At 39.1% G+C, this 19,722-nt stretch overlaps 2 protein-coding genes across 8 annotated transcripts; both read right to left on the bottom strand.

Moving 5' to 3' along the window:
* Window positions 1–917: 917 nt before the first annotated feature.
* SRSF10 (serine and arginine rich splicing factor 10) lies at window positions 918–12,701 on the bottom strand. Of its 7 annotated transcripts, XM_055801024.1 has the most exons (7): window positions 12,371–12,672; window positions 10,176–10,280; window positions 8,334–8,437; window positions 5,915–6,077; window positions 5,564–5,617; window positions 5,292–5,393; window positions 918–2,157 (listed from the first exon to the last, which is right to left on the bottom strand). In XM_055801024.1, exons 1-7 carry the CDS (start codon window positions 12,433–12,435, stop codon window positions 2,139–2,141), a joined length of 612 nt encoding a protein of 203 aa, XP_055656999.1. In that variant the 5' UTR covers window positions 12,436–12,672; the 3' UTR covers window positions 918–2,138. The 7 variants fall into 7 exon arrangements, with proteins under 7 accessions (XP_055656999.1, XP_055656996.1, XP_055656995.1 ...); XM_055801021.1 differs by having other exon boundaries at window positions 918–5,393; window positions 5,564–5,614; window positions 12,371–12,701; XM_055801020.1 differs by having other exon boundaries at window positions 918–5,393; window positions 12,371–12,688.
* A 3,233-nt stretch (window positions 12,702–15,934) lies between these two features.
* Window positions 15,935–18,801, bottom strand: LOC101920050 (fatty acid-binding protein, liver). Its single transcript, XM_005234137.4, has 4 exons — window positions 18,669–18,801; window positions 17,474–17,646; window positions 17,101–17,190; window positions 15,935–16,045 (listed from the first exon to the last, which is right to left on the bottom strand). The coding sequence occupies exons 1-4, from the start codon at window positions 18,733–18,735 to the stop codon at window positions 15,995–15,997; spliced, it is 381 nt and encodes a 126-aa protein (XP_005234194.1). The 5' UTR covers window positions 18,736–18,801; the 3' UTR covers window positions 15,935–15,994.
* Between the last annotated feature and the right edge of the window lie 921 nt (window positions 18,802–19,722).

Genomic DNA, 19,722 nt, shown 5'->3' with positions numbered 1-19,722 from the left:
TGGAGTAGAAACCCAAGTATTGGAACAAGTTTTGTGTTTCTAAACTGAATCAACGCTGCAATGTTACTTTGTCCCAGTATTTGCTAAAATGTGTCAACTTGGGGATGGGGAGGGGGCAGTTGCCAGCAGGCACCTTTTGGCCTGTCTCAGTTCTGAACTGCAGTGACAGAATCAAGGTTATTTTGAAATGTGGGAATGACTGGAAGTGCTTTAACTCGGGACGGGGAGTTTGCAGATCACGAAATGTTGAGATGTCTTTCTGTACCTTCAAAATGCATTGGCAGCTGGTTGAATGTTTACAAATCTATTGCTATTGGCGGTCTTTAAACTTGTATTTTTGCAACCTGGACCTTACCAGTGTGTGAGCTGTATCCCAGTTACAATTATGTAGACTCAACTTCAAATTGTCCATTACTAATGGCATTTGTACAAATTGGAAACAAAATTTCAATAAACTAAACTTTTCACCCCCTAAAAGCATCTATTTATTTGAAGATGGTAACAGACAGGTGGCTTTTTACAGTATTTTGACAGCTCAAGGTTTTCTGTGAGGCTTTTGAGTGTTGAATGTATTTATCCTTAAGCAGCAGGAAACTCTACCATTATTTTTATCTGGCAGGAAGGGGCAGGCTGAGCATCACAAGTTGGGAATCACAACAAAGAAGGTTTCTTGAACTACAGCCCTCGCGCTCGCACCCTGCCAGGGCCTTGTGAACATGGAGCTCAAAAATTCACACTAAGGTCGCTCACAAAACCCACCCCAGCCTGCCTGTGGGACAAGCTCTAGTCTGAGTAGGTGCAACTTTAAGCTTATCGGAAGAGTTGGGCGCTGGCTCTGCCCTGGGTGCGCAGTGCTTGGTGCTCAGCCTCCACCAGGCTCCGGCTTGTAGGAATTGAGTCAGAAGGTGCTCTCAAAGTTATAGTCAAAACTTGTACATTTTATTCCCAATTCACAGGGTTATTTGCACAGATGGAACACAAAACTCAAGAAGAAAGGATGTGTATGAATAAAAAACATCAGCATCTTTTGATCAAACACACTACAGGGTACATAGTCTTCCCTTCCTAGAATAGTCTCATCAGTAAGAGCATCTTTAGACAAATATTATAGCAATGGACTACAGACTTTTTTAAGCAAGTTACAAGATAAATGGAGAAAACCAGCAATTATTAATGGGTGATTATGTCCTAAAAATGTGTAAATTTATCCCTTTGTACTTCGAAATGTTAATCTGCAACATCCCTGCCAAAAATCAAGTAGCAGTGCTGTGATGTATATCAATCCAATTGCCCTTCTCTGAACATATTTCAAGCTGTTACCCCAGACTAAACAGTAAGAAAAAGTGCTCCTTCCAAGAAGAGAGCTAAAAGTAACATTTAAATTGAAAAGTTCCACTTTGAATAAAGCCATTATACTGTACATTTAAACATCTTTAAAAGACATAGAAAGGATAACATTTAGCTTTCAGAGACCAGTCTATTATAGTCCCTAATTTAAACACCCAGCTACTTAACCACTAAATTTAAGATTATTTTAATTATCGGTTGGGTGCATGGACTTTTGGTGAAAAAGAAGTTCCAATAGAGCCTTCTATTACTGCTGAGATAAATCAATACGCTGCAGATATTTTGGAGCACAGCCATTACTTTCAGCAGAATATTTTTTTTTTTTTTTTTTTTACACACTACTTCAATTCTACAAATTTTGCAGGAATGACAAAATCTAGTTTACCACAGAAAAACGTAATTCCCACCGTTCTTGAGACTCCAAAAGAAAGATGCCTATACATGATCTTTTGTAGCCTGCGTTATGTTCTTGCATTCCAGCTGTGCATAACCTGCAGGTAGCTTGCACAAGACAGGCTCCCGCTTTTTTTAGAGCAGGATTAGGATTCCTGCACCAAGGAAGGGAGATGTTATCTAGATGGGCTGTGGCTTGACTTGCATGAATGCGTAAACATTCCCTGCCCTTTTGGCCACATCCTGCTAACTCGTCCCCAACTGAAAGGCCCACAGAACAGCTTCTTCACAATTTTTCCATGGGAGCAAGAACTAGGACAACATCTTTATTCATGCACTCTTGAAACATCGTGGGTTTGTGTTCGGCTTTTCTGGCTTGTTCATATACACAAGTCAAGTCAAAGTTTAGTCCTACCTCTGGGAGAGAAAGAAAGAACCATCAGAACTGTCAGATACTACATTATACTTGCAATGATGAATTGGATTTTCAAAACAAAAAAAAAATTTAAACTGTGCTATACATAAATGTTGAGGCACACAACATAAGGACATGCTGACAAAATAGTTAAGGTATAGTTACTGTTACTCTGCAGTCTCAAATTAGAACCTCAGCCTGGACACAAAGATGTTCTCCCTCCTCCTCCCCACCCATCCAGCTGTAGCTCTGGCCGGACTAACGTGAACATTACTTAGAGCAACCCCTTGCAGGTTGCTGACAAAAACAAACCCACACTTCCCCACGACACAGGCAGGCGGACTGCTTTTCAGCAGGATTTTAGTCACGAAGACTATATTCATATAGTCTTTCTTCATAAGAAAGCTGAAGAAGGGTGGGGTTTTCTGCTGTTACAAGCAGAAAGCTATGAGACAACCGCAGCTCAACTTCCAAAGTGTAGGAGCGGGTTTATCAAAGCAATTAAGTGCTTGTCAGAGTTGTTTTCCTTCAGCGGCATAAGAAGAACCAGCTGTATATACCAGAAGCGCCAGGAGGCAGCTCAATTTTTAAACGTCACCAGCAAAGTTTTGCCACCTTCTAGAGAACGATTGCTGGTGCCATTTTTCGTATGGCAAATACAAATCGATACGGTGATACTAGAAATTTGGTTCTATATGGATCTTCAGCTGTTGATTTTAAATAGTTCATAACCTGGCTAATAATATCTGAATTATAACCATAGGGCAGTCCATCCAGCAATAATGGAAGTTAACGGAAAAGAAATTTCAATACATTAGATTAAAACCTATGCTTATCATTCTTATCTTGTCTAGTACCCCTTTAAAAAATGTGAAATGGCATTTATTCAGACATTAAACGATAAATTCCTGACTTTACTGAAATACCATAGTAAGGATTTTACTCCATAAGGGATGCATAGCTCTACTCCTAACCATGCTCTGGAGTCAAATTCTAAAGCTACAATAATTCCAGTGGATCAGTATTTCCTTCATTTTTTTATTACAGCATGTTTGCTAAATTTACAGCAAGCAGAAAATAAGCTGGGTCTTTAGTTATTTTGATCAAAACATTGATGTTTTAAAGGTAGTACACAATATTTGTTAAAAAGAACATATAAAAATACCTTTTTAGAAGCCTCTATAAGAAAGGAAATACAAAGTTTAATCCCACAACTTTCCTCTGCTAGAGCTGCACGCTACTGCTACAGTTTTAAATAGACTTTTTGCTGTTTTTAAACTATACATCCAGGAAGGTCTACAAAATTAAAGGAACGTGCATATAAATGATTGCATAGCAGAACATGAACATTAACTGCAAACAGTAAAGAAAGAGTTAGAAATACTATCAAATGTACAAAGATTCTAGGATCAACCCCCTAAGCACGTTCCACTGCCAATATTTAAAAGCCATCTGCATTTTTTGTAAAGGCCCTGCTGGAAACACTACAACCAAAACCTAAAACATTTCTCTAAAAAGGAACTTTCTGAAATCAATGTCTTTATATGCTACTACATAAGACAGAGAGGAACACTAGGTGTTTGATGCTGGCTTTTGAAGGTAAATAGAAAAAACAATGCCAAAAGCCATTTTCATAACAAATTATCTTGCTTTCTAGAGAAATACTGGTAAGATTACACACTGGTTTTGTTATTTTTCACATTCAATTTACTAAATATACTGTATTAGTGATAAACTAAATAGCTAGAGATGCAGCTCTTGTTCATATCCAACTTCAAACATTTGTTCTTAAGTAAAATGAAACCTTGTAACCAAACCACTATCCATTCTGAGGAAGAAGTGATTTAGACTTGCTTGACCAAATACTTTTTGATGTGTAAAAGCAAGCCTTTGTTACTCAGGAAGAGAGATGGCTACAGTTTTATACCTATGAATACACCAACTAACCACAGGAGTCATTGGCATAAAAGTTTAGTTCTTATATACTGTACACACACAACTCGAAACGATCTACTTGTATCTAACAGCAGGAAAACTAAGCAATTTTATGGTTAACTGCTCACTAAAATTTAGAATAGATACAAAAACTGCATAAAATGTACACACAACCTAATATTTACTTGCTCTGCCATTTGCTGAAATCTGAATTTAATTTTCCATTTCAAGGTGGTTCCCCCCTCCCCCCTCACACATTTAGTACTAGCAGCCAGGTCAAAAGCAGTGAAGCCTCTATCCTGACAGGTCACGACACTGCACAATCTCTGCACAGTCTTCCAAGACCAACTCTCTCCCCATGTAGTACATGCAAGGTTAGTACCATCTCTCCAGATAGCAGGGTTAAAGAGAAAGCTCAAAAATATCTCTCTCCGTAGAGCTCCATTTACCAACCTACTTGTGTCAGTGGGCATGGAGAACACAGAAACCTGCCTTTGAACAATGGAAACATAAAATTGCCAGTCTGCATTTCACAGCGGTCAGTGTTGCACTACAGCTGTCCAGTTTTCCATTTTATCACAAAGTTTAGCATTAAAGAACAAGTTAAACAGTGGGTTTAACTGTTCAGCACAAACCGGTACCAATTTCTCTACGGGTATGACATTTTTAATAGGACAATGTTGCAAGTTACGATCAATCAAGTCATCACCAATATCTAAGCATTAAAAATGCAAATCTTTACAAAAATATACATAAGAGACACCACAACCAGATCAGTAGCTGCCCATGACATTTAACCAAATGGACATTCTCTCTCTCTCTCTTTCTCACTCCCTCTCAGTGGCTTCTCAACACTGTTTTAATTTTAACCATTGTTGGCTACAGGGAAAACTGACAGAGAAAATATTTTTTAGCACTGTTGCAACATCATATTCCTGATAATTTAAGTAAACTGAACTGTGTGTAAATGAATCTTACATGCCTAAAACCAACATGAATACACTGTTAGTGGCCACTGGACTTGGGACTAGTCCATGACCTTGATCTGGATTTTGACCTAGATCTAGAATGTGATCTTGACTGTGATTTGGATCTAGCTGGTTCTTTTTTTCTCGACTCCTTTTCATATCTTGAGCTGGACTTATAGTGTGTTTTAGAATCTGTTTTAGAGGTGCCTCTAGATTTGGTGTGAGATGCAGACCTAGACCGTGATTTAGCCTTCATTTCTTTCTTGGGCTGTGACTTGGATCGTGATCTTGAATTGGACTTAGATCTTGAAAAAGATCGATTGCGGTGTTTGAACCTATCAGAATAAAGGGGAGAGAGGAGATTTGAATGTAAAAACACTATTCTTAGACATCTAGTACATTAAAAATTGTTTACCGTTTTTGCAGGAGAAACTTTTTTTAAACCTATAGTAAAAGAAATACAGTCATCTAGTTTTCAATTTAAAGGGTGTAAAAAGTGTTTTACCTATCATTGTCCGAATGGCTTCTGCTACGACGAGGTCTTCCAGTAGGTCTACTGCTAAAAAGGTACATCAGAAAAAGTAAACGGTGACAAATACCTATGTATATATATACACAAATGCTTAATCAACTATTTTTCAAGCTGTGCGTTTACTTTTAATTATTCTTCAGTGAAACACAGAATCATTTCATTCAATATTTCTGATCTGATGTAGCATGCAAGATATGTAACTCCCACAAGTTACTCCCACAATAGAAAAAGATTATTCAAAATTTTAACAATTAAATAGTCAATGTGGTGTTTCTCCTCCAACAGACTGCTGTGCAGTTTAAGCCAAACACACGCTACACTTACTTTCTGGGACTATACGATCTTCTATAGCTGTAATCAAAAGAACGACTTCTAGACCGTCTCCTTTCGTAACTCCGACTTCTAGATCGCCTATATCTGTCATAGTCATCGTAACGAGAAGAACTGTATAGGTTTCGCCCTTCCTTGGCTTTCATTTGATTTGGTGCTGTAAAAAATAGCAATTTAACGTTTTAAGTTAAAAAAGATGCCCTACTTTCCCTTTAGTGACACTACTAATCCATACATTTGGTGTTTAGCAGAAACCTAATTCATGATTCTAGCAGAGACGTTTATGAAAAGGACAGATGAGAGACTGCCCTATGCCATTTGCTTTTTGCTGCTTTAACTACTGGACAAAAATTAATGCAGCCTTGTGGGCATTATAGACCTAGGGGAAAAAACGCCACCACCCAAAACCAAAACAAACACCACCCCACCCCCCCCAAGAAAAAGTAAGAAAGGCCTAATGCTCCATAAAACCAGAACACAGAACCGGCTAAGGTGATTTCAAGCCACTGGGGAACCAGCATGACAGGCCAAACCCATGACCGAAACATTCTAACATTCCTGAATTTACCCAAAAAGTGAAAGTTAACAGCGAACTAATTAAACACATATTTTCTTGACCACACAGTCTTCTTTTAATCATTAGCAGACAGCTTATACAGAAGCATCAATGGATGCCACACAAAGAGAAGTGCAATACTAAAAGTACCCCCGCACCGATACAACAATGCACATTCACTCTGTGGTTTTGTGTCCTGGTTTCAGCTGGGATAAAGTTAATTTTCTTCGACTAGCTGGTGCAGCACAGTGTTTGGGATTTGGTGTGAGAACAATGTTGATAACACACTGATTCTTTTAGTTGTTGCTAGGTATCTATACTAAGTCAAGGGCTTTGCAGTTTCTTGGGCCTCACCAGCGAGAAGACCGGAGTGGCAGAAGAAACTGGGAGGGGACACAGCCAGGATGGCTGACCCGAGCTGGCCAGAGAGGTATTCCGTACCATGGGACATCATGGGGAGGGCTGGCCAGGCCCTGCCAACTGCTGCTGGGGGACTAGCTGGGCATCGGTTAGTGGGTGGTGAGCAACTGTATTGTGCATCACTCCGTTTCTTTTCTCCTTTCCCTTTGGATTTAATTCCTCTCCCCTTTTCCCTCCTTGCCATTGTAATTGTTATAATAGTAGTATTTTTTTTTTTTTTCAATTATTAAATTGTTCTTGTCTCAACCATTGTGTTTTACATTCCTTCCTGATTCTCCTCCCCATCCCGCTGGGGTGCGGGAGCGCTGGGGGGGAAGTGAGGGAGCAGCTGCATGGTACTTGGTTACCAGCTGGGGTTAAACGGCAACACTTAGTTACTAAAATAATTAAAGAAGTATGAACAAACTTATTGTTGCATTTTCTTGAAGCAGCACTGCTATCTTTCCTTTGTATTAAATCCCATTCTTATTCAAACCCAAAGACCACACTCAAAGTATTTTAAACATGCCATGATGTAACGAACACTATCTGTACCAAATGACTACAAGTTTAATGTTTTAAGTGCCACTGTTTATAACACTAAGGTAGATTTATTTAATTTTGTTTGGAGAACTTATTAGATATTCCAGTGTTTATATACAGGACAGCAATTTGTCCTTCAGAGGATATAATTTTCACTGACTTCAATAAAAGTTCATTGTGCACATTTGAGGGAAACCTGGACAGTTATGGTTGTTTCTTTGATAGCTTTTAACTGAAAGATCTTTAAGATGCTCTTACTCCCCAGCTGCACATGAGTATTATAGTCCTGGTTTAGATCAACAAGTATGTGTTAGGTATACCAATGGCACATTTTAGTTTTTATGTCTGTATCTATCTATATATTAAGAATATGTATACAAGTAAGAGGTTTAAAAGAGCCAAGTTCTCTTTACAATTAGCTGTGCAGAAGACTTCTCTGCCATGTTGAATTGAGATACCTTGAAATTTGCTTGTATCCTGAAGGTAAGTAAAAATGAAGACATTTTCTCAGTGCTGGAAATTGGACTGTACTAGGGAACGTTAACACGCAAAAACCCTAATCTGCTTCAACACAATATAAACACTGCAATACTTTAAAACTGGGCTACTCATTCTACCAGAGAATTTTCCACAGTCAAGCTTTCTTTGCAGAAACACGTAGAACTGCATAGAAAACTCTTAAGAATTTGCAGCTAGCAGCAAGACTCAGATTGTGGTAAGTGACTGTTGTACTTGGTTACCTGTTTTTAATTAAAATGAGTCATTAATAGTTACTGGGTAAAAAGCAAAACATCCACATACTATTTATACACAAGTAAGAACATATCACAACAACTAATAACACACGCAATGTTGCCTGGCACTAAACATTAAGGCTAAAATCACAGTTTGATGAAATACATGCAAGGCACTTACTCTTCCGATCCCCCTGTGCAAACTGGATTTCTATTTGCCGACCACAAATCCACTTTCGATCCAAATTATGGAGAGCATCTTCTGCATCACGGACATCTTCAAATGTGGTGAGTGTTAAGGTACTTGAGAATTTGAGGAGTTTACAGATTTGGTGTTTAAAATTAAAAAAAAAAAGTTATTTTCTAATTTTACAGTTTTATGGGGTTGTTTGAAGTTCTTTTGGTCATGCCACAGTACACACTAGTAAACTATTTTTTTTTTAATTAACCACCAGCTATCTGAGAACTCCTATAATAAAATATGACCATGAACTTCTCCATCAGCAAGCAGCTGTTACGCGATACTTTTAACTTTTTTCTTCTCCCACTTGTACTTATGTAAGGAAAAAAAAAACACCCAACAGTATCCTTTTCAAAATAAATTTGTTAATGGTCATTCAGTTCTCTCCACTACATTGACTTTAGTAAAATTAATTCCTAGTTCTTAAATTACGTTAGGCATACCAGCAGAAAAAATTAACATGTGTCTATCAACTTTAGAATTGGGATACAGCTTTCCCTTTTTTCACACCTGATTTTAAGTTTAAATTCTGTAGTGCCATGGACACCTATACAGACCATCAGCAGTCTGAGATAAAAGCATACACTAAAACCCCTGTCGGTCAGGTCAGGTGTTCAGTAACACAGACTTTACCAATTTTAAGCCACAAGACTGACCGCTACTGTAATTCACACACCTTCCTCCAGCTATGTGACCTGAAAGAATGAATTGCCTTTCTCCTTGTAGCAGCTCAGTTCATCATCAGTATCACTATGCAGAAAATAAACGATCACCTTGCAGGTACGTATCTTGATAAACCAAGAACGAATGCACTTTCATTCAAGACCACAGTTACAGTAGCACTCACAAGAGAAATATCACAGGTTTTGTCAATGGACTAAACCAGAATCATTCATCAAATTACTGCTTACATGACAAACAGAAGAAAAACTGTTATTCTGTAGGATACATCAGGTATGACTCCTTTAATCTTGGCCACCATTCAACTTCATCTTGACCTTTAACTCTTTAAGTGCTTGTCAGAAGGACTTGTCATGAGATGCTTGGCCAAAAATGACAGATGGCTTTATCTTTTACTTTGAAAAACAACCTTTTCCCCCTTTTGTAGATAAAGCGAAGCTTTGTCTCCCATTATGGCTTGTCCTTCTTCCAGCTTTTCTTTATTTTTTCTTTTCCCAAACTCTCCCTTCTCTTCAAGCCTGATCCTTAAGAGGTCTTTGGCTTGTCTACTTGCCTTAATTGTTGAACTCTACTCTAAAGGTTCTTTCATGCTTTCTCTTTGGGGTCGCCATTACTGTACAGCTTTACATTCTGAGGCAACAACAGAGGACAGTAAATTAGGGGACAATATTAAAGAAAGAATTTCACCTCATTTTTTATACAATCTGATTTTGATCAAGTGATTCCAGTTTCCATTTGTTAAATTAACAATGAATACCAGCCACAGTTTGCTAAGCACAAGTTTACTTACATACCAGTGATAATAAAAACGTGCTAGACAATTTTGAGTCAGTGATAAATTTTCATTTAAATCATATAGTATTAATTTCAGTGACATAAGCAAACTTTTATATTACTGGACTCGAATTAAGGTTTGCAAAAAGTCAAAGAACAACTGAGAGAAGTTAATCTTCAAAAATAATGAAACACCACAATAGAAGACACTTATTAGATACAACACAAAAGTAAACTGCTTTTTCATTTAGATTTGTTACCTCTTACACAAACTTGAATTTCAAACTTCAACACCCCTCACTAATCAGCCATCTGAAGAAAGGATATTGAACATAAGCAAATCCTCTGGGACGACGAGTGTAGAAGTCAAGTGGAACGTATACATCAACTATAGGCCCATAACGACCAAATTCACGGCGCAAATCTTCAGACCTAGAATATCACAAATATCTTATATGGTTTTTCACTATTTAAGATGTTATAAAACATCCACCAAATAAAAAAAAAGTCCTAATTAAAAATTAAATTTACAATCAATACGACTACCCATCTTTTTGGAAGCAGCTGGTAGAGAATGAACACAGCAAGACTTTTTTGGGGGGAAAAAGTGTTTGAGCAGTTCACTGTTAAGTGACACACTAGGTTTTCCTGAAACACTCAAGAATTGGGATGCTTAAAATACACCCTGGCATTTTGAAACTAGCATTCAGCATAACTCTGCAACAGAAATGTAAACCGAGAAGTGACACGTATTAGTCAATTCAATGCAGGATGTACTAGCAAAAGTTGGCAGAAAGTGAAAAGAAGGATCTAAGAATTAATGTTATTCAAGTACCTCATGTAACTCTTGACAACTATTTTGCAACACGCAAACATCAACTGTAAGATCCAAATAAACAGTACGAGAATAAACCAGTCACATAAAGTTATTTCCGTAGAATAATCAATACTTGCAACCACATCAAATAGAACAAAACTTCAGCAAGCAACCACTCATGCCCTGAGGATAGGTTTTCCGAACAGTTGGCTTTAGAGAGCTGAGCACAAAACCATTCAACACATCTGTAACTATACTTGGAACAACTATCGTCTCCTCAACAAAGAGATTTCTTAATCACATCAGCTCCTTTATATGTATTTTTGTGTCAATTGAGGACAATAAACTGTATGAGAAAGATTGATGTAATACCATATTTATGTGGTATGAAAGAGTTACGACTAGTCATTTCTCTTTCTTATTGGTTGGGAATCTACAACGTGTATAGTGAGGGCAGAAGGGAACTATGACAACCAACATCAAGATCTCACAATGAAAACACCTCTAAGAACAATGTACCACCTCATCACAAGCTTACGGTGAAAGCCTCAATAGGATCCACATTATTTTAAAAAGTTTGGAAGTAATCGTCCTCCCTGACTGTTTTTACAGTAAAATAAACTATTGGAAAGAGGAAAAAAATTTGCACATAAAAAATTTAAAATTTTTAAGTTGAAGCTTTTTACGCTTTTGATCACAATGATGTTCATTCCATTCCATCGTGCCCACGCTATTGTTATTTGCTGAACAACTTTGGTGCAAGCTGCCCAGGCAGCAAGTTTGAAAACTCACGTTTGAATTTTACACTAGACTTTACACGGACTCCCATATGAATTCTACAGTAAGTAAAAATGTGAATGCTCTCATGCACGCGTTCTATACTAATGTGCTCTATAAACGTTTCACAGCTGAGAACACACACAAAAGGGACACGGCAAACTACAAAAAGAAATGGAGAAATCCAGCAGTTTATTAAAAATACCTAAGCAATAAATAAGAACGCGTGCAAGACACACTTTTAAATTCTTTTAATTCCCAATGAAAAGTTATTTCACCAAGTTGCTGCAAATATTTAGTCCTGAATCTTGGTGAAATACGATATTATGGAGGAAATGCATTGTTTCCCCCCCCAGGCTGAGCGTCCGCAGAGGCCACGACACAGAACAGTTAACGTGAGATCATTCCCCCTGACCTGGCAGCAATTACCAGACTAGCGGCACCAACGACACCCTTAATTTTGGGGGCGCCCCCAGCCAAGGAGCTGGTTTCTCCCTTCTAGTACCAATCACCGTTTTTCAAAACAGCATTCAAAACTTCAGCGATCCTCAGCACGGTTAAGGGGCACCGAAGTGGAGAAGCAAATCCCGCCTTGATCTCCCGCTGGACAAACTCAAACGCGGGGCCGGGAGCTCCACTTTGCTCCGGCCCAGCTTTGTTTTGTCTGGACGTTGTTTTGAAACCGATCCTCGTGGAGAGGAGGGGAACAGAGCAGCATAGCCAGGAGGAGAGGAAAATGGAGAAGGGCGCGGGAGGGAGGCAAGGCAGGGAGGAAGGTAAAGCAGCAGAAGGGAAGAGGCCGGCCTCGCCCGCTCCCCTCCCCTCAGCGCCCCCCGCGCTCCTCCGGCGGCGGCCGCCCGGCGCGGCCTAGCGAGCCCGCCAAAGCCTGCGTAGCCCCCGCTCCCCGCTGGCGCCCGCCCCCACTCACCGGGTGTCGTCGGCCACGTTCCGCACGAAGAGCGAGGTGTTGGGGGGGCGCAGGTAGCGGGACATGGCGGCGGCGGCGGCGGCGTGGGGGACGCGGGGGAGGGAGGGAACGAGCGAACAGCAGGGCCCAGGCGCTGCGGGGAGCCGAGCGGCTGAGGCGACCCTCCGGAGCTGCACGCAGCGCCACCGCCGCCCGCCCGCCGCCTCTCGCGAGACTTCCCGCGGGGCTTCCGGCGAGAGCTCCGCGCGAGGAGGGAAACAGCGGAGAAAGGGGAGGGGGGGGCGCCCAAACCGCCGGCGCCAAGCGCTGCCCTGCCCTCACTGCGCATGCGCTGCCGCTCGCAGCCCGCGCGGGAGGGTCCCCCCGCCCCCTGCGCTGCCCGCGCATGCGTCCTGCGCTCACCCCAGCCGCGCGCGTTTCCCGCCGAAAGAGGGAGAAGGGCGGGAGCGGCGCTCCTCGCGCGGATAAGATGGAGGGCGGGCTCTGGTCGTTGGGTGACGCGTTGTCTCCTGCCTCATGCTGCCGTTTCTGGGCGCTGTGGCTCGCTTCTGTGCAGTTGGCCAGCACCACAAGCTGATCCAGAGGCGGGTTGGAGCGTCGAGCTGTAGGGCAGGCTGTGCGAAGCCTTTCTCTGTGGCTTGTGGGATCACCCGGTACTGACAGCGTTGTTGGGCCCTGGGAGTTTTCATCGGGCAGTTGTAGATCAGCGCTGTTTGCAAAGGACCAGCCCTTTTTTGTTAACAGCTTACTGTGTGACTCACCAGTAGGTATATAGGCAGGTAAATGGCAGATCTGTGACTGAGTTACAGGTGATTTGATGAAAGGTTCAGTAAAGCAGCATGTCCAAATCTTCGCTTATGCGAGGAATTTTCAGCAAACTGCAGGTGGGAGAGAAAGACTTAAAGAGTTAATGCAGTCCTGATGTCTTGTCACCAGTGTATTTTCCCTTTTTTACTTCTAATGGCTGAATATGAATGAAAACTCTGGTGTGTGGATGTTTGCTGTTAATATCCTGGCAATCTCGCACTCAGAATTGCCTGATGCTTCTACGTGTTTTCAATGACAGATGAAATTTCATCACTGACACAGGAGGTGTATGTCAACTACATATGCTGCTCTTTAGAAAAAAAGAAAATGCTGGTGGTTGTATGCTCAGTGGTCTGTGTTCAGGACTCTGCAGAAGAGAGATGGGTGGTCTCTGGCAATGTTTTCTGCATTTAATATTTACAGTTAACATTATTCTGTACGAAGTATGCTAGCAGCAGGTTGAGTTTGTTACCTTGTGCAATATATACACAGATCTGCTTACAGAAGTCACCAAAAGAACATGAAAATCAAGCCAAGGAAAGCACATTAGAGACTGGGATTATGGTGGGAGTGTGTGACACAAACCAGATTTTTTTTTTTTCTGTAGACATTCTGAAAAACAATGGAATCACCGAAAAGTGGAATTTAGTGATGGCTAGAAATACTTGCTGCCAGGATTACCCTTTCAGAGTTTTTCAAATTGGAAATAACACTCTTGAACAAGATTCAAATACGATTATAAATACTCTCCTTTGCAGAAAAAGTCACTTGGTTTTGTGGAAGATCCAGTGCAGTCATCCAAACCTGTAAGAGTTTGTCTTTCAGAAACGATTGATTTTGGGCAATGGGACAAGGTTTGCAATCCAATCAAAATCCTTCAGGTTTTGACCATTTTGCATCAAAGTAAGGAACTGAACTATTCCACCTAAATCTGAAATGCCCTGTGGCAGAAGAATACTGCCATTGGATTGAAAAGATTGGCACAGGTGTTGGAAACACTAAATCGCCACAATTGTGAAGTAAGTAAGGTGATTTCTTTTTTCTTTTAAAAATTCTTTTAGGACTTTAGTGCTTTCAAATTAAAATGGTTTAGCATCAGTTTAAGATCTATGTAGGATGAATGTATTTTTAGTATGTAGTATCCACGGTCTATACTTAAACTGCCTTTGTATACCAGTTGTCATGTATTGACATGATGTCTTTGATCAGGGGTTGAATAGGGAAGCAGGAAGACTGTCAGGCAGATTATGTGAAGTGATCAGGGAATATTTGAGTAGTTATTGAACCAAAATTAGACCTTCGTGTTTCTTTTAAAAGCAAACAAATATATTCACATTTTGCTTTAACATCATTCCCATTTTCTGTCAGAATGTATCAAAGTAATTGCTTTGTAACAGGCTTTAAGTGTGTTGTTCAGAGCAATGAATGATCTTTGTGTTCGTTTAGAAATAAACCTGAAGTGTCCTACAGTTTACTGATGCAGCATTTGATCGCTGAAGACTTGCAGTGTTCTGCAAATGTAGTGTTGGAAAACTATGTTCTGTTTTGTAGTGTTTCATTGTGTAGTTAGCAGCAGTTACCCAGCAACTTCCAAACAGAAGTGTTTCGAGCTCTTACATGTTTTTTTTCAGTACCAATGCTTTAAAGCAGCCTTCTCCCTGAGTTTTACCACTGTCTTGACTTCTGTTCCGTTGATCTTATTTATGTGTAACTCACATGGAATCTAATTTAGTCTGCAAAAGTGTACTTAGCATTAGTACTGCCTGGGAAGCAAAATGAACACAATGATACTTGGATGGTTATGCCGGTAAAACTTCCCCATGAGGACAGCCTTATCCCAGAATAAGAATACACTTCCCGGATTGCTTATATCGTGTTGCAAGTAGTATTAACTAAAACACAATGTCCCCCCCAGCAAACTGCTTTTCTAGTGTACGAAGAGGGAGACTCAGCACTCTTAATTGGACTCAAACATCCCCATGAGGATTTTAAATGCCATAACCAGTCCAGCAACTTTTTCGTGGAGGTCTTACACCCAAGACTGGTTCTAACAAACTTGTGATGGCTTAAGTATGAAGTAGGACTGCGAATAGAATAGTAGGATCTAATCAGCACTGAACAGAAATAGTTATAGGCACAGGTCCTGTGCATTTTATACTTAATAGAGACACATAATCTGAACATAAATGATCTAGTTTACTTGAGTTTCACAAACTTGAACTGTGACAGACAGATACTGGGAGTATGTTGAAAATTGGAATGTTTAATACCCTTTGCATTTGTAGTGCCTCATCTTTGTTCAGTTGTACTCTTGTGTAGTTAACAGCAGTCATTCCTATTACTACTTCGTAATTGTTTATGACAAATACTTCACAGCCTTTAAAATATTACTGTTTCTATCAGCTAAAAAACATCTAATTGTTCTTTACTGGCTAGGTTATAGAGAGAGTGTTTTAGTAGAAGGCTAAGCTTTCTTGGTAAAGCTGAATATGTTGACTGAGTATGTAAGAAATCAAGAATCATTTATATCAGCTTTTGTCTGCTCCCAAGGGTTATTATGATAAATCATGATGTTCCAGTTGGTGTGCAGGTTTGGTTGTCTGGGAGGCAGACTGCTGTCACTTGGCATATAGAAGGGATCTATAAGTGTATGCAGGGAGAACACAGTTTTATAATAATGCAAAGTGATGCATATGTGAAAGGCGAGTAGAAATCATTATTTTCTGTACTGTTTTGTCAGGTAACAAAGATCACACCTTGTGGAAACTGCACTTTATTTTAGGTATGTAAAGGTGTCACAAAGAAGGTGATCTGTCTTTAAACTTTCTTGCTTCTTCTGACAAGTGTTACTCCACCAACAGTCATAGTCTGTAGAAGATGAATATGCATAACTTGTTTTTTATTTAGACTCCAGGAAATCTATTTGTAACTAGCTGGCTAGAGTTTCTTCAATTCATATATAAATCCATCTTATTCCACAAGAAAATACATTTACAGTACTTGCCTATAAATATGTTTATAACTACCAAGGAAAATTTTTTGCAGAACCAGCTCTGAAGAGAGAAAAATCTAAAAATGTAGTTGATGATGACATTTATATTATCACTCTCTTTTAAGTGATGTCACAGATACTACCAGAATGACATGCTTCCTGTAATAGAAATCCACTGTCCCACATAGTAATGTGTTCTTTTCCCTGATGTTTTGCTTGCTCAATGTTAGAAAAGTAGTTTGAGATACCCAGAATGATCTTAGGAAATTGTATGTCCAAAACATACGACTTTAATGTAGTTAGCTGTCGTTCTCGTAGTAGTCTTTAGCCAAGTGGATACTTCTTAGAAGCCTGATGAGCTTAAGTCTATAGAGAAAAGCTCTTTGTCAGTACTGAACAATTATGAACTAACTAAAGAACTTTGAACAATTGTAGGTGGAACAAACATACTATAAGTTTTTGGGTTTGACTCGGCTTTTACTTTCTTTTCAGAGGTAATGCTGTGGATAAAGCTAAGGGTAAAAGCACTGCTATAGTAGTCTAGAGGAATTTATAAGGAGCCTTTCTGCAACATGCTCAGCAGCCAAAGCCCTTCACACTTCAGTGCCTAGAATTGGCCCCAGGGTAGTAATTAATAAAAAGATTTGTTGAGCAGGATGCATTAAATATATGAGTAATGTTTAAAGGAGAGTCATCTAAGGCAGTTGGTTTTAATGAGAAACAGGAATAATAAAAGATACTATTAGAATTTTCCACTAACTGCGGTTCTGTATCTGCAGATTTAAGCACCAGTAAGGAATTCTGCAAGTAATGTGATAATTTTAGAGCCAGATTTGTTGAAGTTATTAAGCCTACACTAAGAGCTAATCAACACAGAACATTTTTTTCCTTCAGCATTTTTCTTGATGTGCCATTATTTTCTAACACTTACCTCCACCATTTCATTTCCTTTAATTTCTTGCTCATGAGAGAATTTTTCTGATTTGCACACAAGCTTCCCATTTACCATGTTCACAGTACACTGTTGAAGCAGATTTAAAAATTACAAAAAATTTTACATTTTGCAATTCAATTTGAATAAGTAGAGGACTATGTAAATGGGAATTAAATGATCTTGGTATTTTATAATCACATCTACTAATTTAAGCTGGAGACCACAGCATTTTAATAGGAGTGTTAGAAGAAATGTTTCTGTTGAAATGATAGAAGTGTATGCTAATAGAAATGGTACAAACAAGTTTCACTCATACACAGAAACTGAGAAGGATAAATACAGAGATGCCCTCATTCCTGAAATATATTACCTTTAGCTTTCTGCCATCCATAGTAGTAATGTCAGCCTCTTTTCCAAGTGTAAAAGAGTTAGTGACAGATTGCTTGGGTGTTTTTGATGTCACAATGAAGTCATTTCCTTTTTGCTGTATTTCAACAACAGGCTTAATATCTTTGGCGACTTTGATGATGTCATCTGGCAGTGCTGTAAAAAAGGCAAAAAAGGACTTTTTCTGTTACAAAGTAGTGTGTTGATATGAAATAGCAAATTCTTTTCTCCAATAAAGGTGCAAAAGATACAAAACAATAATTAAAAGTGATGTCCAAGTTAAAAGATAAGCCTGTTCTGGACTCACTTCTCTATGGGCATATTGTTCCATTCCATCTAGTTTGCATAGATTTTGATATTATATTAATTAATCTTGTGTCAGAATATGTGTTGCTTCTTTCAGTAATAGCTTGCCATGTGGTAACATTTCTCCATGATGAAAACCATGTGTGTGGGTTTTTTGTTTCACTCACCTCTTCCCTGGGAGATGGGAGGTGGTGGTTATCTGTCTAGTCAGAGCTGCAACAGTCTGAGTAGCCTCAGATTGCCTCATCAGGGTGTCTGCGGCACGATTTGACTGTATCATCTTTAGCAGTAGCGGGAATTGTTTCAGGTGTCATACTGTTGGACTAGGCTTTTCAACTGTAACTGAATTCTGTTCTGCTGAATATCTCTCATATACTCTTAAAAACTCCAATGTGAATTTTTTGTCAAGCGCGTAAGTGCATTTTTATTATTATAGGCGCATACTAAGTTGTAACTACCATTACGGCTCACTAAACAGCTATCACATGTTAATCACTAGTGCTGTAGAAAGTGCCTGCACTACGAATAGCATATTGGAAATCTGTATATATCACTGACAACTTGTTTCTAGTTAAGTGTATTTATAGAAGTTATGTGTTAATCAAAACAAGTAGATTTCTGGTATATGTCTTCTTTCATGAGGGACTCCTCTAATGTTAGGGATTTGGGGGTTATCTGTAACCTTTCTACATCAATTTGAATGATTTTTTGGCTTCTTTTCATTTCCAAATTGGGCATAACAGACTTACCTGGCAGGGGGTAGTTTGTCATACAAACAAAAGTAAAAAACATAGAAATACAGTAATAAAAGATGTCATGCAAAGTGTGTGTTGCAATCCAGCAAATTATTTCAAAAGTAACTGGACACTTACCAAGAGCTTTCAGAAACTCCTCATAGTTCTCTTGAGCGTAGACCTGCCAGGTTCCATTGAATGCCATTGTGGATGCTATAATGCAGTTTAGGGCAGCAACACTAGCAGGAAAGTGGGGGGCTCTCCCTGGTCATTCAGTTGCTATTTATGGAAAGGGAAAGGCCAGCCCAAATTGTGAGATGGCTGACTAATTATTAACTGTGAGATAACAATTATTAATCTTTTATTTGTTCTTAATGATCATAACCTCTAGTTCATTCTGCTTTGTAGAAAGTCTTACCTTGACCACCTGGCTTGAGATGTTAAGTTTATTGTGGGTTACTGAACTCAGGTAATTATTCATAATTGTTGTAAAGAGTTGCATAGATTAATTTGTTGTGCTTTTTGTTCACAACTTCTATGTTTACTACAATTTCTGTGTTTTGGATAGAATTCTTCAGATATAATGATGCAATTTACAATAGATTCAAGGTAATTACTGTCTTACAGCAGGAACTTCCTAATTATCACAATATTGTCTACTAAGGGCACTTGAACCTTAAACGATGGGAATAAAATCCACAGCTATTTTTTCCAAAATTGTGGGCCTCCAGTTGCTTGAGGACAGGGAAGATCATGTTGGAGTGGGACGGTCAGTTGTGACTTTACCCAGTAGATGTCAGTAACAGACATCTAAATCTGTATTAAATTCAGTTTATTATTATTATTTTTTAATAACCACTGCATACATAGAAGATTAAAGTAAAACATGAAACATTGTTTGGAGACTGAAATGAAAGAAGCAAATAGGATGTATTATTTTTCTTCACACCAGTTGCACCAAGAATTCCTCACTCATTATAGCTATTGAGTGATATTCCTTACTGTCTGTACAAGTATGACTTGATTTTGGAAGACATCCATTAGATTGTGTGTCTTGCAGTTATATTGCTTAATTCAAATAGAGTCTGTATCCCAGAGGTAGGTGACCTTTCCAAGTTAACTTTTATTACTCCATACCAGTCAGTAATTCTTTTATTTAAATAGAAAACCAATGCTGAACTTTTTCTTAAAA

Source organism: Falco peregrinus, chromosome 3, assembly GCF_023634155.1.
Source record: "Falco peregrinus isolate bFalPer1 chromosome 3, bFalPer1.pri, whole genome shotgun sequence".
NCBI classification, from domain to species: domain Eukaryota; kingdom Metazoa; phylum Chordata; class Aves; order Falconiformes; family Falconidae; genus Falco; species Falco peregrinus.
This window is presented reverse-complemented; position numbering and strand designations above follow the sequence as displayed.

Excerpts from the sequence above, each read along its gene's own strand:
- SRSF10 (XM_055801020.1), bottom strand. The coding sequence starts at position 12,435 with ATGTCCCGCTACCTGCGCCCCCCCAACACCTCGCTCTTCGTGCGGAAC. Across the intron at positions 10,281-12,370 it reads AACGTGGCCGACGACACCCG|GTCTGAAGATTTGCGCCGTG; the intron begins GTGAGTGGGGGC and ends GTGATATTCTAG. Across the intron at positions 8,438-10,175 it reads AGAGGATTTGCTTATGTTCA|ATTTGAAGATGTCCGTGATG; the intron begins ATATCCTTTCTT and ends AACACTCACCAC.
- LOC101920050 (XM_005234137.4), bottom strand. The coding sequence starts at position 18,735 with ATGGCATTCAATGGAACCTGGCAGGTCTACGCTCAAGAGAACTATGAG. Across the intron at positions 17,191-17,473 it reads TGGATGGCAGAAAGCTAAAG|TGTACTGTGAACATGGTAAA; the intron begins GTAATATATTTC and ends CTGCTTCAACAG. Across the intron at positions 16,046-17,100 it reads AAGGAAATGAAATGGTGGAG|ACTATGACTGTTGGTGGAGT; the intron begins GTAAGTGTTAGA and ends CATCTTCTACAG.